This window comes from Canis aureus, chromosome 3 (assembly GCF_053574225.1).
Source record: "Canis aureus isolate CA01 chromosome 3, VMU_Caureus_v.1.0, whole genome shotgun sequence".
Taxonomy (NCBI): domain Eukaryota; kingdom Metazoa; phylum Chordata; class Mammalia; order Carnivora; family Canidae; genus Canis; species Canis aureus.
The window spans coordinates 32,664,147-32,691,754 of NC_135613.1; the positions used below are offsets into that span (position 1 = coordinate 32,664,147).

Here is a 27,608-nt window from a genome sequence, read left to right on the forward strand (position 1 = left end):
CTGGCCCTGTGGGTCAGGGAGCAGGGAGGCTGCAGCCCAGGAGGCCAGACCTGGGGACGGGTCACAGAGGCTGGGGTCCCAGGGCCCAGCCCAGAGACCTCTGTGGGTATGGCAAGCAGTGGAAGGGTGTTGGGAGGCCCGTTAGGAAACCAGCTCGGTGGGGACAGGAGTGGTAGGGTGAGCACTTCACAAGAAGTAGGCTTGCATGGATGGTGATGGAGGAAGCATGGGAGTGGATGGTGGGGTTCTATGGATGGGGTCCTGGGCAGGGGTGTGTGCCAGCACTCAGCCCCGGACCTGGGGGCCTTTGAGGAAAGAGAGTGGGGACGATCTAAGGGGGAAATAGAGGCTGTTTTGACCACAGTGATCGGCCCATGTCCCACCCAGCCAGAAGGGGCAGCCCCCTTCCAGCCCCCAGTACCTGGGTGGTCCCTCAAGTCCTCATGGGAAGTGGACCCTGTACCCACCCTGGGTCTAGGTGAACCCCTTTCTGTTGCCCACACCTGTCCATGGGTGGGACCATGCTGTGGGCCTCTGGTCTAACTGAGGCTTGGGACATGACCCTACACAGTGCCTTGGGGACCCCTGCAACACCTGGGGGGGTCCTCCATGCAGCATCTGCAGCATCCCCAGAACTGGGCGGAGGCTGGGCCAGGGCCCCAGGGATGTGGGAGCCTCTTAAAGACCCGTGTCCCATTTGATTGTCCATTGGCCTTGACTGATGATTGACAGGTGTCCTGGCCTACCAGGGGCTGATCCTGGGGCCAGGTGTGAAGAGACAAGACAGACCATCCCCTAAGGCCTCTGTCTGTGGGGGGTGAGGGCTGGATGCTAAACTAACATGTTAGGAGTGACAGGGCTGCAAAGCTGGGTGGGGCAGGCTGCCCCATGGCCTGTGCCGGGGACGGAGCATGGTCACGAAGCACTTAGACTTCTGGAATTAACCAAGCAACGTGCAGACGTGTCTTACTATTGCCGAAGTAAACTGTGAGACCAGGTAGTGAGAATCATGAAAGCTGGAGATTAAACGTACAGCAGTCAGTTATGAGCAGCTCTCGGGTCATCAACAGGGAACATGGACACGCGGGCAAGAACAGTGGCTAACTGCAGGGGAACATCGGACACTCCTGGGGTCATAAATCCTCACCCTTTCTAATTTGTCATCCTGCGAGGAATGATAGGAATGATCATAGCACTGAGTGTCCGCCGTTGGCTGGACCAAGCACAACGGGATGCTGGATGAGCTTCAAGGACAATATTTGTAGCTCAGCTAGTGATACCACCTGGGCTTCAGGTCTTTCAAGGAAAAAGTCTGCCTGGGGCTTTCCCACACCTTGAACCTGCCTCGCTACATGAGGAGGCCAAATGCTCCCATAGCAACCGTGTCCAGCAGGCCTGGGAATTTGGGGTGAAGTAGAAGGCACAAGGGGACCCAGGGGCTGGTCCTGATGCCTGGGATGCTCAGAAGGATCTCTTCCCTCACTGTGGCTTGAGCCCTCAGCTGCTGCCTGAGAGAGGGGCATGCATGTCAGAGGGTACCCCTCACTCAGCATCCTGGCTTGACTTGATGCACAGGGACCCCCCCGTCCCACATCCACTCCTGGTTTACATGCTGGAAGCCCCTCAGCTCCAGCCCCACTTGCTCCCCATGGGGGCACAGATCATTCTTGAAGGTGTGCTTCTGGGCTGGGATCTGGGGACAGCACACCCTTGTTAAGTGGGGTCCCTGCCCCAGTGAACCTGCCATGGCCCAGGAGGATCCCAGCCACTTGTCCAAGAGGTGAGATCCTAGAGTTTACTAGCTCACTCCAGGGCGTCACCCCAGGACACTGCCTCTTGTCCCAACAGTTCTTTCACATGGCTGCACCTGCCAAGGGACTTCTTCCCTCAGATTTCACCTTACAGACTGCCAGAGCCTCACTCATGTGTTCCCCCAGCTCTATCTGGATGTTGAAAGGTGCTGGGATCACACCTGGGGCACCCCAGGTCTTGTTTCTAGGGTGAACAGTGGGAAGGGTTGCTCCTAGTCCACTGTCACTTGGCTGCCACCCCAGCCAAACTCTAGCTGCCTTTCCTTCTCACTATCACTTAGGGGGTCCTCCCTCCTCAGGGTCAGATGGGGGTCCTCCATCTCAGGATAGTCTAGAACCATGAGGAGGGAGCCCTGGCAGAAGAAGGAGACTGCCCCCCATGTTTACAGGCACATTGCCTGTAAACATGGCCCACAGCCCCCTCATCAAACATCCACCCTCTGGGTTTTGGGTCACCTGTCCTGCTCTCTGAAGTCATGGCTCCCACCTGGAGCAGCTGCCCCCAGGCCCCCCAGGGTATCGGCCTCTTCGGGTCGGAACCCCAGGCTCTTGTCGGGCCCCAGGGGGTTCTGTGTGAAAGGTGGGGGTGCACTATGAGTGCCCGTGAGTCCCCGTGAACACCTTGAGTCCTGTGGATGGGCTTTGGAGGTGTCTGGAGGGCCTTTCTGGGGTCACTGGGACCTGAGCAGCCTCTGTGGAGCGAGGTCAGGACTGCAAGGTCAGTAGGGTCCTCCTGAGGAGATGCCTGCACAGGGACATGCAGCAGGAGGGCAGGTGCAGGCTGGCCTGTGCGGACAGGTAGACAGTCGCATGACCCAGTCACCTGCACCGTCCCTGGGACCCTCCCTGTCCTTGGGATGTTAGTTGGGATAGGGAAGGAGTAATTGTGTTGGCAAAGGAGGTTTCCCCCCTGGCCTGAGCCTCCGGGCTTCCGTCTGTTTGCAAAGGGTGTTCTTGTCCTCAGGGAGGAGCCCAGGTAGGCCCCTCAGCCTTGGGCAGGGGTCTGGGGCGGTGGGAGGGGCACGGCCACACAGGCTACAGGAAATCTGTCACTCAGGACGCGGACTCCTCTTCGTCTGACCACTTTAAAAAGGAGCTGCACCCAAAGGCTCTGGCCTATCCATCTCCGAACAGGACCGAGATCCTTCCCTGCCTGACCGGGAGCAGCAGGCAGTGCCGAGAGTTGACCTGGACGGGACCCAGGGATGCAGGGACGCAGGCCTTGTCCCAGCTGCTGCCCACCCACAGGCCCTCACCTCCTACCCCCTGCGTTGTCCTGTCTGGGGCCAGCTTGTCTGTGCGGTGCTCTGTGTGCCGGGTAGAAGCCACGTCTAATCACGGGGTGAAATGTCATCAGGGTTGGAATCCTGGATCTGCTTTATAATTATATTAACCTTGCTTTATGATTGAGTAAAGCTGACACTGTGGAAAGACAACAACATGTGCACACCTTCACTGTGTGCTCAGGACACCCAGGCGGGACGGCTCCTCCGTCCTCCAAATGTCTGGGGGCCACCATGTGGACCGGGAGCACAGCTGTGGGCCCCTGTTCTGCCCTTCCCCTCAAAGAACACAGACCGGGCCCACTGTCCTGGACTTTGGGGTCCAGCCTGTGTTTCTTTGATGCAAAGGGCATCTAAACATGCTGCCACCTACCACCTGTCATTTTACAAAGCAAACAAGGTTGCAGCACCCATCAGCGGGGAGGACACAATCCTGGGGTGAAGGATGCTTCCTTGAAATTGCATGCGTTTAAACTCAGCTTTCTGGAAAATTCACTGCATTCCACAGACCAGCAAAGCCAGGCCGTCTCTGGCGGAGAGGGAATCATCTCAGCTCTGATGGACACACATGCAGGGCGTGGGGTTCCCCCACTCCCCGCGTCTCAAGAGCTTCCCTACTCTGCCTGCCCAGACAACAGGCTGCTGAATATCCAGAGTGTGATGGGAGCTGGGAAGGCAGTCACCCTGGGGCAGAGGAGACAAGGGCCCCACCCTATTCCTGGAGGAGGCGGGAAGCAGGAAGGAGCCATGGCCTCCAGCCCAGGGCAGCCTGTTTGGGTGAGATCAGCTTGGCCCAGCCAGTGAGGTAGGCGCCAGGTCAGGACCACTCCAGTCTCCACAAGACCGAGGACAGCAAGGCCTGTGGCCTAAAGCTCTTTCTCTGTGAGGCTGATACCATTTGCCTTGCCCTCTACTGGTGCCTGGAAGACTCTGGAAATGAACTGGAGGGGCTGAGGGGTGGATCCCCCAGGATGGGGCCAGAGGACGCTCCAGAGTGCTGTCACCCAGCTCCAGGGCAGCGGGTGGACACTCCTCTCGTGTGTGTGTGTGTGTGTGTGTGTGTACATATGGTGATTATGTGTGACTGTGTGCACCTGTTACCAAACACACATGTGACTAGCATGTGTATGTGCACAAGCATGTGGAGTCCAGGGGAGGAAGGAGACGAGGGACCAGAGAGCAGGGGGGTACAGGTAGCCCAGACACCTGAGCTTCTGGGGTGGGCTGAGCCTGAGAGGCCTGGGGGACTCCATCCTCCCCATGGAGGCTGGTTTTGTTGGTTCTTATGACGGAAGACCCTGACCCTTCCCCCAGGTCACAGGGATCTGAACCCAGGCCCAGAGACTGTGCCTCACCCCTGCAGCAGGCTGGGTGGGAGTGGCACAGGCCTCTTGCCAAAAAGCCCCTCCCTTTGTAGGTGCCCAAAGTTCCCAGGGATGCTTCTGAGGTCAGGTTCAGGAGTACTGGAGCACCCACCCTATGACAGTGCAGGTAGTCAGGGCTCCAGAAGGATCTAGAGCCACGGACACTGCAGAAGGCTGGGGCGCAGAGGAGGGCAGGCCCCAGACCCTCTGGTGGGGAGCTCATGGCCCACATAGGGCCATAAGGCTAGGGAAGGAAAGGCAAGGAGGGAGAGGGAGACCCCTGAGCTGCTGCTTCTGGTGGGCATCTGCCCTTCTCTGGGAAACGACTCCAAGGACAAGTGCACGTGCTGTGACCAGCAAGCTCGGCCCTGTGGCCCTCGGTCCACAGATGTGCAGCTGGGAAGGGCCCACAGGAGGGGCCAGGAAGCTGGGGCAAACTTGGGCCTCCTAGACCCCCACACTCACAGCCCCTGCTCTGCGGGTTCCCTCCTCCTCCTCCTCCTGAGTCCACACAGCACGGTAGCCCCCCACCCCCCCAGACTCCGTGTAGAGGATCCGCCCAGAGCCTAGCAGGCGGGTCCCTAGGCTTTGTCTCCCGCACCTGGTGGGGCTCAGGTTTCCTTATGCAAAGCTGAGCTTCCCACCCACCCACACCCTCCTACCCTCCCAGGACGAGCACAGTCCCCAGGGTGAGGCCACCACAAAGCGCCCTGCCTGCATTGTTAGCTGGAAAACCAAAGAAGAGGCGGAGCTGAGGGGTCGTGGACAGGTGCACGGACTCCAGAGGCCCTGATGCCAAGAGATTGCATAGGGAGTGAGTGGGCTGCGGCCGCCTGGGTCTCCTGGTCTCCACCTGACCCAGCTGGTCAGCAGGAGTGCGGTCACTATTCCCACAGTGCTGCCTGTGGCCAAGGACCTAGGGCAAATTGACCTCCCGGCTGAGACAGGCCTCTGGCCCTCTTACCCCACAAGTCCGCTACCCTGCCTCACCCCCAAGTCCAGAGAAGATCAGCAGGGAAAGGGTTAAGCCCGCCTGGGCGGCACCTTTGTTTGCCAGAGATCCACACCTGCTCTTGAATTAAACCAGACAAATGAAGGTGAGATTGCAGAGTCCCACCAGAAAAAGGATCCGCCCTCCTGTCTGTCGCACAGGCCTAGGCCTGGGCAGAGACCCCCCAGGGGATGAGAGTCGCCCCCACCCCCTTCCAGTCTGCAGAAGGCAGGTGTTTGCTCACATGGAAGAAGTTTAAAGCTCTGTATTTGGATTCCATCAGCAAGGGTGCAGCCTCAGCCCTGTGCCCCCTGCCTGCCCCTCTGGGAGCTGCTGTCCAGGCTTGTACCCCAAAAGCTGAGACCCCTGCCCTGAGCTCTGGGAATGATCAGAGCCTCCTCTCAAGGTGAAGCCCTCCTAGCACCCCCAGGACATCCCAGAGGCCACCAGCAATCCTCCTCCCATGCTGCTACAGGGTGGCTGGGGTTGCCCACCTGGTGTGGACCCCATGGCCACCCCCAGGGCAAGGAGGGGCTCCCAGGCACTTATGCCCTGCAGGCCTCTGCCCAGCCCAGAGCCCTCCAGGGCCCCAGCTCCACCCCCACCGTCCCCAGCCTATTGGTTTCCAGAGCTCTGCCTGCCCCCGACCCACAGGGCACAGACAGCTGGGGAGTAAATGGCTCTCTTGGCCTCAGAGGGTGTGTGTGGACACAAGACTACAGCTCTGGACACACTCCCTTTGTTCCCTCTTCATGCACCCATAAGCTTAAAAGGGGGCCACAGGAGGCCCTTTGGCCCAGGCTTGGGCATGCAACATTACCCCTGTGGCCAAGGACCACGATGACCCCAAAGCCCTACTTTCTGACCTGGGGACACCTGTACTTCTGTGTGGTTCACTTCCCACACAGGACCACAAGAGGAGGCCATGATTCAGGAAGCACTCCCACTGGTAGATTACTCACATCTCTTCCCACCTCAATGTTCGCTGGCTGTGCCCTGGCAGCTTGGGATCAGTGGTGGGCGTTTACACCGTGGAAATGGACAAATGCCCCAATCAGGTGCCCACACCCCAGGGCCAGCTGTTAAACATTTACCAGCTCACCATGGCCTAGGACCATCTCATTCCCTGGGGGTGGAGGTGGCAAGACCCTCCAGGCCCTGGAGCAGGGAGGTGTGGGGGTGTGCAAGCATGCTGGTCCCATGACCCAAATGTCCCTGAGCAGCCTTGGGCCCTGTCATCAGGGAAGCTGGAGCAGTAGACAGTGGCCTTGGGGCCTGGTTTTCCAGAGCCCCTGGAGATGGTCAGGGGCTGTAGGCAGCGTACCTGCCTTAGGAGGTGTGGTCACAGGTGGGGCTCTCCTGGGCATCCAGCACATTGGACATTAAAACCCTCTGACGCCACAGACATGCTGGTCTGGGCTCAGGTTGGAGCAGCCCCCTAGGGGAGCTGCAGAGGGCAGTGTGATGACGAATCAGGCAGCCCACTCCCTCCCTTCTGGCCTGGAGGGAACCTGGTGAAAAAGGAACAAACCACAAACCAGAAATCACCAACCCTCCCCTCCCCCTGCAAAAGGGACACTAGTGAGGCCTGGGTTTGAGCTCCAGTCAGTGTCAGCCATGGACCTCTATGTGTCCTCTTCCTTGGGCCTTGGTGGTCAGTTGGTCCCTCTGGAGGACTCTGTGGTCCCCAAGTTCTTCTGTGGGGCATCACCCCAACCACTCAATCCCATGCTCTGCCCCTGAGTGCTATTTCTTGGGACCAGCACAAATATGGACCTCCAACACTTCCCCAGGGTGCATTCTCCCAGGCACCCGTTTGCAGAGCACTGGAAGGAGTCGGCACCCATACTGTGGGGCAGACTCCGGGAGCCCTGCAGACACCCCCCCACCCCACCCCAAACATTCTTAGAGATGCCCAGGGTGTGATGACAGCTCCAGGCCCCAGGGTGTGGGGACCTGCCCTCCCTCAAGGCCATCTCACCTGCTGGGGTGCCACTCAGTGAGGTCCTGGGAGGCAGGGACAGCCCATCTCAACTCATCTCAGATGTTGTCATTGAGATTTTGTTGGTGTTAACAGCATGTGAAGAATGGGTTTATGGAGAGCAGTGACAGATGTGTTCTGGTTTTCAGAGTGGGATGGGGTGGTAGGGAAAGGGCTGGAGAGGGGTCTATACAGGGAGAGAGCAAGCCTGCACTTGGGATTTCCCAGTGAGCTGATGGTCAGTCGTGCTATTATATTAGGTGCCTGTTTCTTAGGAGAGGGAGAAAGTGTGCCTTCCCAGACCCTGCAGTTTCATAGATACTAAATAAGGAGCTCACAACAAAGATGTGCAAATTCATCAAACCATTCTTTTTCAGGAAAACCAAGCACAGAATCCACATTCTAGGACACTTCCCTCTCCCCAGACCAATGACCCACTGGGTTAAACTCCAAGAAACCATGTGCTTGTCCAAACAGACCCAGGAACCCCCCACCTAGCCTGTTGAGCCAATTCATGGAGAGACAGACATCGTGAATGTCCCCAAAATTCCTACTGGTGACTCTGGCACAGACCTGACAGGTTAGAGGGAAAGGCCATTGTTTTGTCCCTTGGGGGCCCAGGTGGTAGGTTTCTGTAGAAACAGCTGAAGGCCCACACAGGGTTAATCAAGCCGGGTAGGGAGTGAGACATTCTCCCTACTTGCAAGGCTGCCTGTCCCACTGGCCGCCTTCCCACCACTCCCTGGGAACAGAAACTGAGTCTAACCAGGGGATCCCCCAGGAGTGGCCGGCTTCACAGTGGGGTCTACCCTGGGCCAGTTGGGAGGACACCATGTGCTACCCGCTCCCAGCCTTTCTCTTTCATGGCCTCCCTGAGTAGTAGAGCAGATGACATCTGTGCACACAGGAGCATTACACTCATGATGAACCCCTTTGGGAAGGACACACCAGGAACCAAAGACAGGAGACCCAGGCCCACCACCAGGGATGCGACAGATAGACTGGGACACCCACCAGTGCACCGTGGACAGACTACACACACTCACACACAGCCAGCCCTTAGGGAGCACTGCCTCTGCCTCTCATCACACCCTGTGGGACTCCACAGGACGCCTCCTTGCAGGCACCTAACAGATGCTCCTGATTCCAGCGATGTGAACAGACCACCTTCCCCAAAGGCCAAAGCACCTGTGCCCTCCCCAAACATGAGATCTTGCTTTCCCTATGTCCACCTCCATAGCTATTGGTGCTTTGCTTTTTCAATTTTGCAAGTGTGACACCTCCCAAATGACACCTCACATCCCATGAAACCAGGTGCCCCCTTCCAGTAGGTATATAGTCCCCACTGCCCAGGGCTCTCAGCTGCCTCTTGGGGGTTGTCACCCTCAAAATGATAACTGATACTCAGCAGAGTAGTGTGGCCTGCTCCCCAAGGCCAGAAGCTCCTTCCCTACCCAGTCTTGCTTCCCTGCTCCCTGATGTATCCTCCTCCCCAGTACCCCCCCTTACACAGGATTCCCTGCCCTAGGCTCTGCTTCCAGAAAATGGACCTACGTCTGACTTTTGCCTTCCTGACAGATAGCGAATCTGAATTTTCTCAAGTCTGCTCAGGGATTTGCTCATTGGCTCACTGGGCCATAGCCCATACCCATCCTTCCATAGAGTTTCTTGTGTTTTTCTTGACAATTTATGAGTTTTTAACTCTGATTCAGCTATGATTTAACTTTGATATAGTAAGTGTAACTCTAAGGAAATATGGGGAAAGATATATTTATTGTGTTTCTCCATACACAGTCTGTATGAGAGGAAAACTTTAAAAAGATCATTAATATCCTCAAAGAGATAAGAGAAAATATTGTGAGCATAGTAAAAGATCAGAATGCTGTAGAAATAAATATTCAGAGAACCAAATGAACTCTTGTAAATTAATATTACAGAGGAAGTGAAAAGTTCAGTAAAGGAGCTGGAACACTGAAAGTAAAGCCAGAAGATCAGGAAAAGGAATTAGGAAAGGTTGTTAGAGGCCAGTCTAAGAGGTCCAGGATCCCAATATTTACCACAGAAGAAGGGGACAGAGAAAATAGGAAGGAAGAAATAATTTAAAATTAATAATGTAAGAAAGTTTCTTGGAACTGAAAGGAATTCCCAGACCAAAAGAATTACTGGGCACTTAGCAAAAGGAACGAAAATGAATCCACACAAAGATCATTTGTCAGAACACTAGGGACAAAAAGTTATCCCTAAACAATTCCAGCAAGAAAATCAAAAGGTGGTTTTCATACCACAGATCAGGAGTTAAAACATCACAATTACCCACAGCAGCATCAGAAACTGAGAGCCACTGGAGTAATGTACTAAGAGTTCAGAGGGAAAACGGAGTTCTATACACCACCAAACCGCCACGTAAGTGACAGTGGATCAAAGATATTTTAAAGCCATGTGTCTGCCACCTGCCCTTCCTCAGAAAGCTACTGAAGGACATGCTCCACCAGAACAAGGAGTAATTAAGAAAGAGGAAGATGTGGGATCCAGGAAAATCCAACCTAGAGAGAAGCAAAGGGAATCTTCAGGATGAAGGTGAGGGATATTTTGATGTGCCAGCCTTGCCGCAGATGCACGAGGACTAACCAGGACTGGGGCAGGGCAAAAGCTCCTGCAGGTACCTCCTCAGAAATACCCCATGTGTTTGAATTTAAGCCACGGCAAGAATCTGAGGATGAATTAGTAATGAGTTCAGAGAAAACTCAGCAAGCACAAAAAAAAGAAAGGTGATGATTAACTCCAGGGAAAACAACACGCATGTGTGTTGGAACAATTACCATGCATGCTGTAGGCTGGGGGGGAATACAAACTAATCCCTGAATACAGAGCTAACTAAAATTATAACATAATTCCATTGAAAATAGAGAGGATGCAAGTGTGGGGGGGAGTAAAGAGAAGTGGACGAAGGAAATGCTGTCTTCCATAGAATGAATTCAGTAGATAATATCTAAAACTAAAGCAAGAAGCTGGTGTTTGATCATGTTGCTACACAGATGCAGGTAAATAACACAAGAATTGTCTGGAATAAGGAAGTGGTTGTCTTTGAGGATGGCATGGAGGGGTGGTAACTGGGAGGCTGTGTTGGTCCAAGCCTTATAGGAATGTCTGACTCATACTACATACAAATATAACTTTGATAAAAAATGAAATAAAAACTCAGCTGGTATCCCCTCTGGCCGATGAAGACTGTGGAAGGACTTGCAAATAAAGCTAGCTAAAACTTATCTGCCTCCTACGAATACTATCACACTCTCCACCTCCTCTTGATAGATGGCAGGGACAAGTCCATTTTCTATGATAAGGTCACACATAGTCTAGCATCCTCACCCTGAGTCCACCTTCTTTGGCAGGCATGGTTGCCACCACATTCTGACCCTTTTGCCACGTGACCGCTCAAAGCCTAACCCCATTGTGGAGCTGTCCTGTGTTTTAGGCCACATCTTGTTTCTTTTGTGTCCCCACATTACCATGACACCACAGGCTCCAAATCTCGGCAGGGTTCAATTTCAACTTTGATGGAGGAAGCTGGCCCTACTCCAGCCAATCATGAACTCCATACCTTTAGGGTAGGGCACAGTATGAAAGTGTCTTTTGAAATGGAATAAATTTGGTTTCCTTGAGAGTGCTTTCAGGCCATTGTCGTATCTAGGAAATGTGAAGGATCTCAGTCTTGCTCCCTCCCTTCTTGAGCCCCCAGGGTCCTGGCTGACATCTTCAGAGGTGATGGGGTCATAAGTGAACATTTTAGGGACTTAACAACATCCTTCCCCAGAGAACGCTCAAACACCCACATTCATCACAGAGGTTCAGGACCCCCATTCTGCCGGGAGGCCTGTAGGTCACCTTGTGGCCTTTTCGGGCAGGCAGTGAGGCTGGATTTCCAACAGGTCACCGTGCTGTGGAACCTCAGGCTGCCTCCCTGGCCAGCACAGGCCTATTGGCCCCCTCCTGCTTTCCCAGATAGCTTCCAACACTCCCAAAGGTGTGCCTTGGGCATAATTCCTCCCCATCCTGCAACAAATAGAAATACTGCTAGCTTTTTATATGACCCTTTCAGCAGAAGCAGCACCTGCCAAAGACCCCCACTCTCCCCCAGGGGCTGGGGGCCTCCCCCTGGTCATGGTGCCACTGGCAACACCAGGACATCCAGAGACTGTGGGCTGGACCACGGCTCAGAGAGAAGAACTGCAGAGTTGGCAGGGCTTTCAAGCCACCTCTGATCACACGTGATGAGGTCACTACAGACCCCACAAGACAAACTTCACACTGGCGCTTTCCCGGAAGCCTCGAGTCCTACCTGGTCTCTGTGAGGATGGCAGGGTGGCAGTGCAGCATCGGCAGGCGCAGCTCCCCGGGCTGCCTTATCGTGGCCTGGCTGGGCGGAATGCGGTGGAAACCTTTGCCTGGTACAACCGGCCTCTGCAACACAGCCCAGGAATTTTGCGTTGAATAATTTTTAACTTCTGCTGAGGGAAAACCAGGGTTGTATATAGTGTCTGTCTACATAGGAATGCCAAGCGGCTTTCCCTTAAAAGTAAATACCTCAATCACAAGGAAACCTGCTTTGGGGAAAAAGAGAGAAAAGAACAGAGAAAGAGAGCAGTCACAGGGGCTGGGGGACTCGCTGGCCATCCCACTGGGCTGCAAGCCAGGTCTCACCTCCTCCTGCAGTGAAGTGGGGGGCAGGCCTCTCAGGTCCTGTGGGCGCTGGCTCCAGCGTGTGGGCGCAAACCCTTCCTGACACTTTGGGTAGAAAGCCGGCTAGGTGACCACTCCCCACCCCGTGGCCCCCTACCTCTCCTGGCATGTAACCCCACACCCAGGATGGTGATTTCTCTCAAGAGCCTCCTACCCCTGCGACCCACAGACCCTGCTTTCCCTTCTCCTGGCCACTAGTTCTGTACTTATCCAAGGCTTGGACCTGCAATCCTGTGGCTGGATGAGACAGAGGCCATGCGGAACTCTTGTGGGCCTGTGGATAATGGTGGGGGCTGGAGGGGGGGCAGGGGATGGCCCAGCCGGCCCTGCCCAGAGTAACCATTATACGGGGCACCAGGAAACACAGCCTAAAACCAGTTTGCCCTGAAAAGACCTTAAGTTTCTCCAGCTCTGGGACAGGCATCACCACCACATGGGAGGAGGCAACACCATCCAGTGCAGAGGACCAGGGTCCAGGTGGCCCAACTCCATCCTGCTGTGTGGGTCACGGGCTGGGGGCCCTGGGAATCTCTGTGTGTTGGGTGTTGTAGGGAACTGAGCTTGTCCCTACAAGGGAGGTGGGGCCGAGCTGAGAGCCCAGACCCAAGGGTCCTGGGCAGGTGGGTCAGGAGGCGCTGGCTCCCCAGCCTCTTCCTAAAGCATCGTGTGATCCCTGAATGCCCCCAGGCCCTCTCAGGGACAGCAGAAGGCTCACTAGCTCACTAGCTAGGTGGTTCAGGGCAGCTACAGGCCCTGTCTGAGCAGGAGGACACCGCACCAGGCCTAAGCTGGGAATAACCCTCAGGAACACGCATGGGGGGGTAGAGGCTTCCTTTGGGGCCCACCCTCTTATACAGTGGACGCCAAGGCATAAGGAACAGGGGACATGGGGATCCCTGGGTGGCTCAGTGGTTTAGTGCCTGCCTTTGGCCCAGGGCACGATCTTGGAGTCCTGGGATCAAGTCACGCATCGGGCTCCCAGCATGGAGCCTGCTTCTCCCTCCTCCTGTGTCTCTGCCTCTCTCTCTCTCTCTCTCTCTCTCTATGTCTATCATGAATAAGTAAATAAATAAATCTTAAAAAAAAAAAAAAAAAAGGAACAGGGGACACAGTGAGCTCCAGCAGGGCCACAAGCTGTGACCCTCAACAGGCAAGGGGTATAATGTTAGGGCATGGGCTCAGGCTGCAGGTGGCCGGGGCTCCTCGGATGGAGGGCCCTAGTCCTCCTCACTGTGAGCTGGGGAGCAGGTCGTACACCCACCGCAGCCCCTTCCCCACAGACCACGGTTGCTTTGAGTGTGGGCACTGTCAGCCCTGAGTGCACCTAGCTGCCTGACACTTCTCCGCCCTGGTTTGTTCACCCTGTGTCAAGTTTCAAGATGTATGGAGTGGCCTGAGCTTCCAGAAATGCTCCTAGCATGTGTGTTGCTCTCTGGGGGACTGTCTGCCCACATGCTGTGGGGAGGCCTACAGGTCCCACCGGCTCCTCTCTCCCTGCCGGCTGCCCTGAGCACACCTGCCCACATGCTGGTGCCTGTGCTGGGCAGCCTGACATGCCTTTTTGTGATCCACCTTGCATATCTGACTGCTCATGTGCCAACCATGTCCCCACATGAGGCCTTCGGGCTTGGGCCCTCCTCTGGAAACATGCTCATTCGTAGACATCGCTCCTTTTCTCACTTTTTTTTTTGGGGGGGGGGTGGGATTTCTAGCCTTTTCCTGCTACATTGCAAAATTCCTAGTATATTCTAGATGATAGCCCCAATGGATTTGCTCATTTCAACGAACTCAGGTTCCATCCTGTCCGTTGGTCAGGAATCCCTGACTTTGATACAATCAAATGCATCCATTCTTTGCCTGATGGTTTGTACATTTGAGGTTTTGCTTTGGGTCTCGCTCCCTGTGCCTCCTAGGATGCCAGGCACCAGCGAGCTCTCCAGCCTGCCTTGCACAAGCTATGAGGGATCCAGCTCTGTTGTGCACCATACAGTGACCCCATCCCACTGATTTGTCCAGATAAGGTCATGGCACATTCGTCCCTGGGCTGTGTCTCCTCTGTCTGTGTCTCGCTTTGCCCAGAGCACCTGGTTTATAAAACTGTCACTTTGCCATGTGCCCCTAACACCTGCAAGAGCTGGCTCTCCTCTTCCCTCTTTTTCTTTTTTTAAAGATTTTATTTATTTATTAATGAGAGACAGAGAGAGAGAGGCAGAGACACAGGCAGAGGGAGAAGCAGGCTCCATGCAGGGAGCCCAGTGCGGGACTCGATCCCAGGACTCCAGAATCGCGACCTGAGCCAAAGGCAGACACCCAACCGCTGAGTCACCCAGGTGTCCCTCTTCCCTCTTTTTTTTATGTTTACTTAGTTATTCATACCTTTTTCTCTCACAGATTTTAAGAGTAAATTTATCTAGTTCCTGAAAAATCTCCACCTGTAATTTTGAACAGGACAGCTTGGGCTTTGCAGTCCATGAGGGAGAAGTGGTACTTGTCTAACGCTCAAGCCTCATCCACAAGCGCAGAGCACGTCTTGTGGACTCAGACTGGTGTCAAGGGCATCCATCGAGGCTTCCCATTCTCTCCACAGATGCTCTGTATACTCTGGCTTCAGTTAGCTCCCAGGTACTTTATCATTTTTCTTGCTCTTGTGAATTCTTTATTTTTTCCCCCTAACTGGTTAATGGTGGTATATAGAACACTATTGATTTTTTTCTTTGTTAGAAATGAGGTGAGGGGCGCCGGGGTGGCTTAATCAGTTAAGTCACTGACTCTTAATTTCAGCTTGAGTGTTGGTTTCTGGGTTGTGAGTTCAGGCCCCACATTGGTCTCCACACTGGGCATGGAATCTGCCTTAAAAAAAAGTGGATTTTACATAATGTAAAAGTAACCTTTGGAAAAAAAAAAAAAAAACAGAAACAAAAACCTAAGCCCCACACCCAAAGTGGGTCTTGAGCTCACAACCCTGGTATCAAGAGTTGGATGCTCTCCTGACGCGCCAGCCACACAGCCCTGAAAGTAACCATTTTAAAGTATATGTTGCAGTGGCACTTAGCGTGTTCACATGTTGTGCAACCACCACCTCTGCCTAGTTCCAGGACATTTTCATCGCCCCAAGGGAAGCCCCACACCCATAAGCACTCACTCCTCAACCTCCCAGCCCCTAAAACTACTAATATGCTTTCTTGTTCAATGGATTTGCCTATTCTGGATATTTCATAGTAATGGAATCACACAACATGTGATCTTTCATGTCTGGCATCTTTACTATTCTTTACTATAATATTGACCTTTTTATTGTGATAAAATATACTTCACATAAAATTTACCATGTTAACCCTTTCTGGATACACATCTCAGGGGCATGAAGCACATTCATACCGCTGTGCAGCCATCCCCATGTCCATGTCCAGAACTTTCTGCGTTCCCGAGCCAACTCTGTCCCATGAACATTCATGCCCGCCCCAACCTGCGTGCCACCATCCACTCTCTGTATGACTTGACCAGTCCAGTTTTCTCATGTAAGTGAAGCCACACGGTGTTTGTCTTTTTGTGACAGCCAATTTCACTCAACATAATGTCTTCAAGGTAATGTTACTGGCTTTTGTAGGTTAGTTTTTCATCCAGCGCTCTCATTGGGCTCTTGTTCTAAGAGTTTACCCATCAATTCTCTTTGTTTTTCTAGATGGATGATCCAGATCTTCTGCAAATAACATCAGTTTTTGTCTCTTCTCATATCCAGATGCCATGCCCCTCGCTGATTTTTCCTCACCCTATGGAGAAGGTCTCCAGGACCATGTGAGGCTGTGCCGGGCCATGGGGCACCCTGACCTGACCCAGGTCTTAAAGAGAATGGGTTGGAGGCTTCCACAGGTCCTATGACGTCAGCTTCGAGGTTTCAGCGTGTGGACACTTTGCTAAGAGGTATCTTTAAAATCACAAATGGGTTGGTTGTAAGATTTATTAAGAACTTTTACTGCATCACTTGAGCTGATCACACTTTTCTCCTTGTGTTAATCTATCAAACCAGCCTTGGATTTCTGTGATGAAACTCATTCGGTCATGGTGTGTTATTTTTAATACACCACTCCATTGGGTTAGTTCCAGAGGGGGTCTCTGTGCTGAAAGCTGCCTGCATCCTCACCCCATGGGTCAGCACAGTGGCCTCACCTTCCTCTGCCCTGACCTCCTTGGGGACTTTCCCCATCTTGGGAGGAGGGGCAGCGCACAGGAGTCACAGCAGGCTCCAAATACCACAGCTTGAACAGCAGGCTTCCCCACACATCGGGAGGCCTCTCTGCTGCCTGCATTCCCTAGGCCGGGTCCTGGGGGTGGGCACAGGGGAAGGCCCCTTCCCTCACATCCTGGGGGCATCATGAGCCCCCTTGGAAGGTGGGGGACCATCAATGGGGTCCATGGTGGGTGAGTGATGGCAGGTGTTGTAAGGTGTGGGTTCTAACGACATCTGTTTGTGTATGTCTCAGACAGAGACTCTAGCAAAGGGAGCAGAAACATTTCAGAAAACAAATCATCATGTGCAGGGAACGAATCCCATCCTTTCCAAGGGAAGACACAACAGAAAAAGAGCTCACCGTATATACCTAAGACATTTGAAGAACTGACAAGTTAGAACCTTCAGCTCCTGTGATAGTTCCTTTTCACGAGGGAACCACCTGCAGGAGGCCACGCTTGGGAAAATATTGAGCACCAAGTGTTTGAGAAACACCAAGGCATCAAGTGCCTATGAGTTAAAGTTTATTCAAATAATAAAACTGCTCTGGGTGTCAGCTCAGCACTCTTAGGAACACGTAAAAAGCATAAGCCAAATGGGGTGCACGCTAGGGTGTGTGTTCATTGCTATCAAATTAGGAAACCTTAGGGAAGCCCAATGATGCTTCAGCACTAAGACCACCCAAAGGACAGAGGAGCAGAAGGGACCCCGGCCACCCCTGGAATGGGACCCACGAGCTCTGACCAGGCACCAAGGCTGTAATCAGTAAAGGACACAGACCAGGTCTTGGGAGATGGGGGGCTTTCATCACAGGGCAACATGCAGATGGAGCAAAGAAAAGGAAGCCGGGGTGAGGGCCTCAGAAAGTGTTCTCAGCAAGGGAGATGGCCCTGGAGGGAAGGTGGATGCAGTGGATTGGGTGGGGGGGATAAAGCAGGTACAGCCACACCTGTACCCCCTACAGTTTAGGGGTACAGGTGTGACTTTGGGGGGAAACTTCTGTCCAGGGAAGGCAGGTGTGGCTAGGGTACAGGTATAGCAGGGGAAATAGCTACTTCGGGGGGCAGGTGGCACTGGGGGTGGGACCTTTGCTGACTGGCTGGGGCTGAGGGCTGGATAGATGGGGAAGCCACAATGTACGCGGTTGGCAAAAGACATGTTCCCAGGGCTGGCAGGAGTGATAAGTGGGGACAGCAAACAGGCCAGGGGACCATGCTTCCCTGGGAGCAGGTCTGACAATGGGGGTGACCAGCAGGCCCAGCCCAGAGAGGGTCTGATAGAAGTTGTGCTGGAACCCCGACCAGTCCCCAGATGGCCAAGGAGCCAGGGAGATCGTGAGTGTGCAGGACCAAGCACCAAGGGGTGGGGGAGGGAGGGCACTGGGCCTGCCCTGAGGCCTGGGAGCAGGGTCAGGTGCCAGAGCCAGCCCTCACATCAGTCTCTACCTTGTGACCAGCTGTCCACATCAGCTTTCTATCCTGTGCCTCTGGGATCATTGCCTCTGCTTGCGGGGACCTCGCAAACCTCCAGAGGAGAGGAGGGCAGTACCAATGTGAGGCTCTTTCAGCCCATGCGACGTTCAGGGACATTGGGGGTGGCCCTCCAACACCCACCAGCATGTGTGGTGGTGACACACAGTCAGGGCCCAGGAGGACTGCCTCGGAGAGGGTCTGTCTCAGTGTGTGTGTGCACATGTGTGTGCCTGGACATGTGTCAGCGAGGTGGTGGAGGGGCAGGTCCAGCCTTTGGCTGGAAAGCCTGCCCAGGCCCCAGGCTGTCTGCAGTTCAGGGTGCCTGGGCTTGGCCATAGGGTCAGAACCATGAGAATCCACAGGCTGGGGCAGCTGCAAGGACCAAACCAGCCAGGCGGAGCCATGCTTGGCGTGACGGGTTTCTGGGCCCTCGAAAGGCCAAAGGCTCTCAGCTGACCACTATCCACTCTTCCCAAGATGGGCAGGACCCTTGTGATGCACTGGGAGCCAATGAAGGAGCATTTCCCTCAGGATGAAGCATGACCTCATGGAGCCCGTGGGCTGGACGGGCAATAATGCAGCCCTGACTCTGGTGAATAAACAGGAAGGCACCTGATGCGCACCACCCACTCTGGTGCCAGGACAAGCAGGTGAGTGCGATGCTTGCTGCCCTCTGCCCCAGGGATACCTGCGGGCGGGCCTTCAGCAGCAAGGTGGTCAGCTGTGGGAGCAGGAAGGGAACAAGCTGCTCCCAGCCATGAGCCGCCCCCAGAACCAGACAAATAGCAGGACAGATCAGGTTCAACACGAGTCCTCCTTAGAGTCAGCCCAGCCCCTGAGCTCAGCCAGACAAGCAGGAGGGAACGTGCAGGTCCCGGGCAGGCAGCACCGGCTCCTGAGAGTGGCCAGCGATTCCCACGCGTATGGACGGGGCCCCCTTGGCATGAGCCTGGCGGTGGAGGTGGGTCACCGGGCACAGATGGGTCCCCAGCACACCGAGCTGGGAGCCTCACTGCAGGCAAGCACGTGTTGGGTGCGCACCGCACAGCACACACCAGCACATGGGTGGGTTTTCCCTGATGGTGAAGTAGTCACTCGGTGGAAAATACATACAACTGTTCGAAGGAAGTCACCACCAGGGCAGATCCACATCTCACAGGTACATCACCGACATGTTGGTGCGCTTCCTTATAAACTTTTCCTACACATTAATACAAGTATAGGCTAAAAGCCAATTATGCTTTTCCCATTCAAGGCCACACTGTCTTTTCTCCCTTTTTGTTATTATGCACTCACCAGACACAGCTTGGTGTCATAATATTACCCGTCTGTGGCAGGGTTTGCTTAAGACAGCTTCTGTGAGGTCAGGCAAGCACCTCATCTCTTGTTTCTGATTAGAATTCTAGGGACCAGTTCAGAGGGCTAGTGCCCAGGGGAGCCAGGATGTGGGTTTGCGTCACCTGACAGGTGAGCCACGGGGAGGCCAAGCTGCTCATCCCAAGGCTGGCCTGGGAGCCGGGACTAAGAATTGGCCCCAAGCTCTGGAGGTTGGCCACATCCTGGGGTCCCCCCGGAGGGGCAGGCCCCATGCCTCCCTCAATGCTGCTCCCTGGGGACCACAGGACTACCCTGCAGGCCAACACTCTGGGGTGGCTGAGGGTCCTGGCTCTCAGCCAGAGCTGTGGGGCCTCTCCCGCCCCTCCTCAGCTGTGCCCTCTGCCTCCTCCCCCAGCACCAGCCATGTTCCACCCTTCTCACAAACAGGACTGCGGGGTGAGTGCCGTGGTGTCTAAGGGAGAGGTCTCGGGTCTGGAATGGGCTTTTGCTAACTGGAAGGTGGCTGTGAACTTTGTACTTGCACTGGGAGCCAGGGGATCTTCCGGCAGCTGGGACCAGGCTCCTCAGTCCCTGGAGGGCCCAGCTCCCCAGAGGGATGAGTCAGGCCTCTAGGTACCCAGACAGCAGAGGGGAATGAGGTCTGGACTGCATGCCCCTCCCCAAAATCCTTAGGGGGTCAGGGAGAGCACAGTCCACATGGCCAGGGTTCCCAGAGGACACACCTCTGTGACAACAGCCCCTCCGAGGAGAGGCCTGCAGGGTCCCCAGGGACTCTGACCACACAGCCTACTACACCCTTACCACCACTCTTGAGTTCTGGGGCGGGGGAGGCAGTACTCCCCCAAGAGCCAGCCTTAGGCATCTGTGCAGACCACAGCCGCACACGGTGAGGCTCCAGGGCTGTGGGTCCCCTTGGCCCCTTTGTTTCCACCATCATATCGTCAGCACACAGGGACTCTGCTCCAGGACACGCCCTCAGTGCCCATGACCCCGCCACGCATCCTGCGCAGGACATGGTGTCCAAGCACCCCTCGGCATGGCCCCTGCTTCATATCCCATGAAACCCCAAATCCTCCAGAACCATCCCACCCTCCCTCTGTCCCCACCCAGGCCACCATTTGCGGCAGTTTGCTCACGTACTGCTGCCACAGCTCTGAGAAGCTTCTTGTGGCCTTTGTCCTGTGAGCCCTCCGTTGCCAAATAAATATTTACCCAGGGTGGGGCTTGTGCTCAGGGTTAAGCATTAAATGGGCCTAAAGTCAGAGCATCTGGTGGCAGCCGTGTATGGGCCGGGGCAGCCAAGGGAGTGCGGGGATGCAGGCCTGTTGGCACGCCACATTCCCGGCCTCCCCGTCCAGGGCAGAAGAAGAGCTCACCCCTCAGCCAACTCCGCATCAGGCGAGGCCAGCAAAGGGACTGACCAGAACAGAGGCAGAGGGAAATCTGGGGAACGTGAGGTGACAGGAAGCCATCATCCATACCAGAGGGCAATCCCCAAGGCTGTAGAATTTATAGGACTTCTTGCTGCGTAACAAGAGACCCCACCTGTTGTAGGTGGAAATGACAGGTATTTGTCATCTCTTTCTGAGGCTCAGGGCCCCGGGGCAGCTGTCCCTGCAGTGTGGGTGTCAGAGTGTGACTGGGGGCTCCCACGGGGCTGCCCACGAGGGCTGGTGTCCCCCAGGGCAGGCAGTCCTGAAGAGAGCCCTGAGACAAGCTGTGGCCTTTTCAGAGCCAGTCTGGAAAGAGCTGCTGCCCACCTCTGTCGCATTGCATCCACCTTGAGGTGAGTCCGGAGTTGGCCAGGGGAGGGGTGGCATGGGGGACAGGTGCCTCGCAGTGGGATGCCTAGGCAGATCACAGGTGGCCAACCTTAGGTGCTTGGAGTTGCAACAGCCACCAATCAGGATCATTGCCCACTCAGTTTTGGTTTTGTTTTTTCCTGGAAGTCATTCATCCCATTTATGGATTTGCTTGTGTTTACTGGTGAACTGGTGACTGGTTGGTTCAGAATATAAAGTGGGAGGACTTTAACTTAATTCATACAAACGCATGAGCACACATTACCCTCATGGGGACAGGCCTTCTCTTCAGAGACCCTAGGAACCAATGTGCACGCTGCAGTCCTGGACACCTATTGTCTGACAGCACCTTGTTCCACAGAAATGTTGCCACATGTCATCCTTACGTGGTCTTTTCAAGCATTAAACTTAATTTCCATAAGAACAGCTCCATGTCTGGGGCCATTCCATCTGTTTTTCACTTAAATCACCGCGGCATCTTGAACTTGGCTGAGTCTCCAAGGCAAACCAGTGTCTGGGCTGATTTTGTATCACCTTGGCTGGGCCACAAGGGGCCTCAGCTATGTGGTCAAACATTATTCCAGGTGTTTCTGTGACGGTGATTTGGATGAGATTAGTGTGTGAATTGGAGAGTCCTGTCCGTGAAGGTGGGCCTCATCTGATTCATGGAGAGGCTGAATAGAACACAAAGGCCAACCTTCCCCCACCAGGAGGCCATCTCTCCCGCCTGATGGCCTTCAAACAGGGATGTCTGTCCTCTCCTTCTCTACGCTTGGCCTGAGCTAAAACTTCAGCTTTCTGGGTCTCCACCTTGACAAGTGCAGATCTCAGGACTTCTCAGCCTCCACGGTTGGGCGCAAATTCTTTACGGCAGATCTTTCTTTGTATATATACCCCACTGGGCTCCCTGCAAGGAGCCTGCTTCTCCCTTTATATCTCTGCTTCTGTCTCTCTTTCTCATGAATAAATATTAAAAAAAAAAAAAGGAAAGAAAAAGAAAATGAGAGCGCAGAGGTGCTCAGTGCAGAGGGAGGTGTGATAGCCGCCAGGTCTCCTCTGAGGTGCTGGCGAAGGTTTGGGGAGCTGGGGGTCCCATGATTTGCCTGGAGGCACGGAGTGTGAGAGGGTTAAGGAAGGCTCCCGTCCTCTCTGCTGGGAAGGGGCTGTCTCAGCGCCAACCTCAAGATCACTCCGACGTGCTTCAGTGTGGAGGGACCAACATTCAGGTCTGAGAAGCCAGCACCTCCCTGAGAAAGGGTCTGGATTGTCGCCAGCACAGCAGAACCACCTGGGCCAGTGTCGGGGCTGGCCGCCCATCAGACAGGGGCGCCACCTGCAGGCCGGCCTGAGAACGTGCCTCCCTGGGAAAGGGGCTGACCTGAGCAGGCCACAGGATCCCACTGTTCAAGGGTAAAGTTACCTCAGCCCAAAGGGAGGAAGGGGTCCCCTTTCAGCCCCACAGCAGGTGGCAAGGCGAGGCCCTGCAGGATTGAGGTCACCAGGGCAATTTCCTGCAACGTGCCCAGGCCTCAGCTAGGGGGTGGCCGAGCCCTGAAGGTAGCGTGACCTCAATAGTCCACCAAGTGGGACAGGTGCTACAGAGATTTGCTAATAACAAACAGAGTATTGGCTTCCCTGTAAGGCTGGTTCTTTGGAGTTCTGAGGACATTCCAGCAAAGGTTGAAATGCTCTTTGGCTTTCAGCTGTGAGCAAGGAGCATTTGGGGCCCAGGGCTCAGCCTGGCAGGCACCGTGTCCATGAAGCCAGCATCCTCCAGGCCCCATTCCCACTCAGCCTTGTGGCTGACTCAAGGCTGCTTTTTGTGCTTTGCCAGGTGCCAGGTATTCACACTGCATCCTTGTAGCCCTAGGGTCCTGGGGGGCTATGTGCTGGGTTCCTGCTGCAGGTGCCAGGCCTGCTGGTGGTCCCTGAGCAGTGAATGTCCCAGCAGGGCCTCCCCTTACACAGCTGAAAGGCAAGGCTGGGGTAGGGAAGCCTGGGGCATCCAGCTGGGCTTCCTGCTGGGCCTCAGATGTCCACCATGCACCCCACAGCCTAGGGAAATGGGCCTGTTGAGGACCGGGTTGGGGGAGCTGTAAACATGGCAATTAAGGCCTCCTTCTAATTGCAGGCAATCAATTCGCTGAAAATTGAGCCTCCCCCAGCATTAGGCTGTTTGGAAAGAGCTAACAACCTTCACCTGCTCCCTGTGCTGTGCAGATGTTCCTGCAGATGGGCGTGGACAGGGACATCAGGTGTGCTGAGGGTCCTGAGCCTGCTTACATCCACATATGTCCCTCAACAGCTGTGCCAGGGTTAGAGCACCTTCCCACCTTCCTGGTCACCGCAGAGAACACTCTCTCGAGGGAGCTGGGGCGCTGGGAGGAGCAGGAGCAGGGAACTTAGACTGGCCCAGGAACCTGCCTTCCTGAAGCAACCTCAGAAAGGCCTCAGATGGGAAGCTGGCTGTTTTGCTAACGCTTCTCTGGGGCAATCCTGGCTCAAGAGAGTGTGGCTCGTCAGGGGCTCCGTTGGCAGTTCAAAGACGGTTTCTTCTCTCAGAAGCTGCAGGTCCCCTTTGTCTAAACAGCCACGTTATAGGAAAAAGCTGGGCATGAGGAGGGTGAAGACAGGACACAGGACAGAAACCAAAGCCCAGAGGTGGGAGCCAAGCTGCAGGGAAGGTGGAGGAGCAGAGCTTCCAGAGTCCCACGTGCCCGCTACTCAGGTTCCCAGCCAGTAAGATCTTCCTAAAGACGAGGTGCCTGTCACTGTAGAGAATCCATATCTTTGAGGCTCCTCCTTCACCCCCATTCCAGATGTGGCTTCCACTTGCCTCCCTGCTCCCAGAGGCGGCTCCAGGACATGGCTTTCAGATGCTAGTGCTAGTAGGCTGGGCTTGACTGGGCCCAGGTAAGGCCTCTGCACAAGCTTTGGAGATCTGGTGCCTGGTGTGGGGGGGATCTGCTCGTCTTGCTGCTGCCCAAGATCAGCCTCAGCTGTAAGTTCCTCTGTTTATCAGACCCTCACCTCCCAGCCTGGAGCATCCTGCTCCTTTCTTCAGGCTCTCTTGCCCTCCTCATTGGGGGCCAGTTTCAGATTTCACCAGGGAGGCTCCTGAGGAGCTGGCACAGCAATAGTCTCTACTGGGGAGGGACACTGGCACACAGTATGTTTATTCTATTATTTTATGCCACGTATGATGCTTGTGACCACCCTGCAATCAAGATGCAGCCTGCTCCACCCCCAGAGGCCCATCCTGCTCCCCTTCTGGTCACCCCCACCATCCCTAACCCCTGGCAACCACTGTTGTCAGCTCTCCACCTCTATAACTCAGTCATTTCAGGAATATTAGGTAAGCAGAACCATACAGCATATTGGACTGGATTTTTTTCACCGAGCAAATGCCAATGAGATTCATCCAAGTTGTCTTAAATTATTCCAAAGTGTCTCTTAACTTTTCCAACACTGTACGTTAGTTGGGTTTCATTTTACAATACCAAGTCTAAGAAGTTTCCTCTTATGAACACTGGCATATGAACAATGGCAACACTAACCCTCTCATAGGAAGAGTTCTCTTCTGCTTTACAAACACAGAATGTGTCCTGATTCCACTTGAATGCCCCAAATGTTCGGGTATGGCTTTTTGACTCTCCCAACCTTCCCCATACTGAATTTGAAATCTCCGCAGGGTAGAGAGGTGTCCATGCAGGGACACAGCCAGCCCAGCGGGCCAAGGTGGTGCCGCTGACCTCGAGATTTCTGTGGGATCCACTCCCTGACCACTGTGGGTTTCTATGGGCACCAGCCCATGTCCTATTGTGTGTTGGCCTACAGGAGTATACCACACACAATTGCTGAATGAGATTTTGCATTTCTGTGGCTCTTAAGATAGTTAACTAGATATATTTTTTGTTTTAGTCTAGGGAATTGTAACTTAATGGGCTTCTTAAGAGATGTCCTTGTATTTTGCACTTAACCTAATAAAATCTTGTATTCTTTCATCTTCTTGGCACCATTCTAGCTCATGGGGTTACTTAGAATGTCCCAAGAACATCTCTCTTGGCCTTTTCTGGGCCACAGGGTGCCACTGACCTTCAGAACATTTACCTGGGTGCCGTCACTCTGACAACAGCTTCACAGGTCTTGCTGGGCTTTCTCTGCCTGCTTACACAAGAGGAGTGGCACTGGAGGGGGGGCAGGTGTGCACCACCAGGCAGTTGCTTGGCAACGAGGAAACCAGTCTAGGGCAGCCCAGCCCCTACATCGGGAGAAAACCTCCCTGGATGCCTGAATGAGGGAGAGGACAGGAGATACTTGAACAGCAAGGTCTAGGCCATGACAGGACACGTGGAGGACATGACTGCCGCCAAGGGATGCCCAGGAAGGCTGGGGAGGAGGCTCAAGCTGGGAGGTGGATGTGGCAGGGGCTGAATTTAGGAGATGAGCTGAGGCGGTGGGGGCAGATAGAAATGGTCAGCCCTGAGCTCTATCCTGTCACTCCTGGGAGCACCTGTGGGGACTGGCAATGATGGGGGCTCCTGCTAGAAGGGTTCAGGCCTTCCCTAGGCCTCATCTTGCCCCCCAGCTTGGAATCAATCAGGCCCAGAATGGACAGAAAGGTGGAAGCCCATTGCTGGGCCTAGTGGGAACAGCCTGTGGCCACCGTCCTACGGCAGCTTCCCCAGCCAGCTCCATCGGCCCTGTCCCCCAGTCTTCCTGGAACACTGGCCTCCCACCTGACTGCCAGGCCTGTGACCCACAGAAGCCCCCGAGGGGTAGGCTGACAAGCTCCAAACCCTTTTATTAGCACACATGAGAGTCATTAAGTAATGGAAAACCTGTGAGTTCTGCAGGATGCTCACAACTGTTCTTTTTTTCCTGGGGCAGCTCCGCAGCAGAGCCTGAGAACACACTTGGGGAAACGCCCCCGGCCTCGCGGCCTCGGTGTCATCCTTCTGGGATGCTGTACAGGTCAATCACCCACACAGACCCCATGGACAGCCCCCTCGCCATCCGTGAGTCCTCGGGGCTGTGGGGTGGCGCGCCGGCTCAGAGAAACCCCAGGTCACACCCGGGTCTTGCCGGCCGGGCAATGGGGACCCCAGGTCTCTGCTCACCTGCAGCCCTGTTTCTTGGCCACGACACCCCCTGGAGGCGCCCCCGTGCCCTGGACGGTGTGTTGCCACCCGGGGGACCAACCCCAGCATCAGGAGGGTCTGAACAAGCCGGACATGCTAGGGGGTGTGGTCAGCCCGGGGGGGAGGGGCGGGTGCCGGCAGGTAGGATAGGACCCGCCCCCGCCCCTTGAGAGGCTGCCTGAGGTCTTCCGAGCGGCAGAACCGGTCCTGTCAGCCCGAACAAAGATTCCTTCCTGGGCCCGGCGCTGGCTTCTGGTCAGGACTTGGGCGTCTGCAAGGGCGCGGGGACGCCCGGAGCGCCCGCTACAGAAGGCCTCCCAGGGGACAACGTCTTCACTCCCCCGAAGGAGCCTCTGCTGGCCCGCGGCTGAGGTGACGTCACCTGGCCTGGACCCGGCACGTGACCTCGGTTGTGTGACGTCACTCCTGTCCTCCGTCCTCGCGTCCAGCCTCAGCCCAGACCGGAGCTTTCTATACTCTAAAACCAATAGTGTTTGTTCAGCGTCGTCGCCTCGGGAGCAGACTGGCGGTCTTCTCCTCCAGGTAGCCTCCGCTAAGGCAGACATTGGCCGAAGCCCCAGCGACCCCGCACGTCCTCTCCGGCCCCGCGCCGCCGCTGATTCCCGGCACAGACCCCGGCGGACCACGCGCAGCCACCTGCGGGCCCTCCTCCCCGGGCTTCCCGGTCTCCTAGCAACGCCAAAGATGGCCGGCGCGCGAGGACTCTTGGGGAGTGTAGTTCTTCCCCTCTTTCTCAGCTCGGTCTGGGGCCCAACTATGAGGACCTAGGCGCCCTAGACTACACTTCCTAGGTTGCTCCGCGCGCGCCTCCCACGACCTCGCGAGAACCCAGTGCCGGAACCCATCTGGAGAGAGGGAGCTCTCGAGGTGATCGCCGGGAGTTGTAGTTTGAGATGGGGAGTCGCGCTGCCTGGTACCGGAGTTGAGACGGCAGAGAGACTACAAATCCCAGGGGGCGCGGCGCGGCCGCCTGGAGGGCGGGGGGTACGAAAGAGGAACGCGAAGGGCGCCGGGGTGAGTGAGGGGCTGGGGGCGGGCGCGCGGGCTGCAGGGGCCGGGGGCGGACCCGGGGCGGACCGGGGACGGGGGCGGGGGGTGGCCTTGGGGTGCGGACCCTGGGATCGGGCGGTCTGGGCGCGGCGCGGGGCGAGGAACCCGGACAAAGGTCCGCGGGGATCCGGCTCCCCTCGGGCTCCGAGCCTCCTGCAGGTGCCGTCCGCCAAGAGAGCCGGTGGGTAGCTGGACTTAGGGTCTCCGCCCCCGGAGTCGTGGAACCGGGGCGGGGTGGGAGGCCGCCCTGGAGCCCTTTCTAGGCTGGCACTGTCCCTTGAGGCTGCTGGGTTCTTCGTCCGTTTGTGGCCGCGAAATAATCAAGGCTGAGCCTCAACGTCGGTTTTCCGGGAGCGTGTAGTCACTACAATTTGATATGTTAATTC

At 55.4% G+C, this 27,608-nt stretch overlaps 1 protein-coding gene across 9 annotated transcripts in view; it reads left to right on the forward strand.

The window, feature by feature from the left end:
• Positions 1 to 15,957: 15,957 nt before the first annotated feature.
• Positions 15,958 to 27,608, forward strand: part of C3H1orf159 (chromosome 3 C1orf159 homolog) — a 39,639-nt gene continuing 27,988 nt past the window's right edge. Inside the window, exons 1-3 of one of the 9 annotated variants that reach the window (XM_077891725.1) lie at positions 18,686 to 18,831; positions 25,901 to 26,028; positions 26,695 to 27,186. Coding sequence is in view for 4 of the 9 variants with exons in the window: in XM_077891733.1 (XP_077747859.1) it covers positions 23,231 to 23,265; positions 25,901 to 26,028 (163 nt within the window). In the remaining 5 variants the exon portion in view is untranslated. Of the gene's footprint in view, positions 16,092 to 18,347; positions 18,521 to 18,683; positions 18,832 to 23,140; positions 23,266 to 25,900; positions 27,187 to 27,608 lie in introns of those variants that run through there. The other 8 variants (XM_077891731.1, XM_077891726.1, XM_077891727.1 and 5 more) reach the window with 8 other exon arrangements.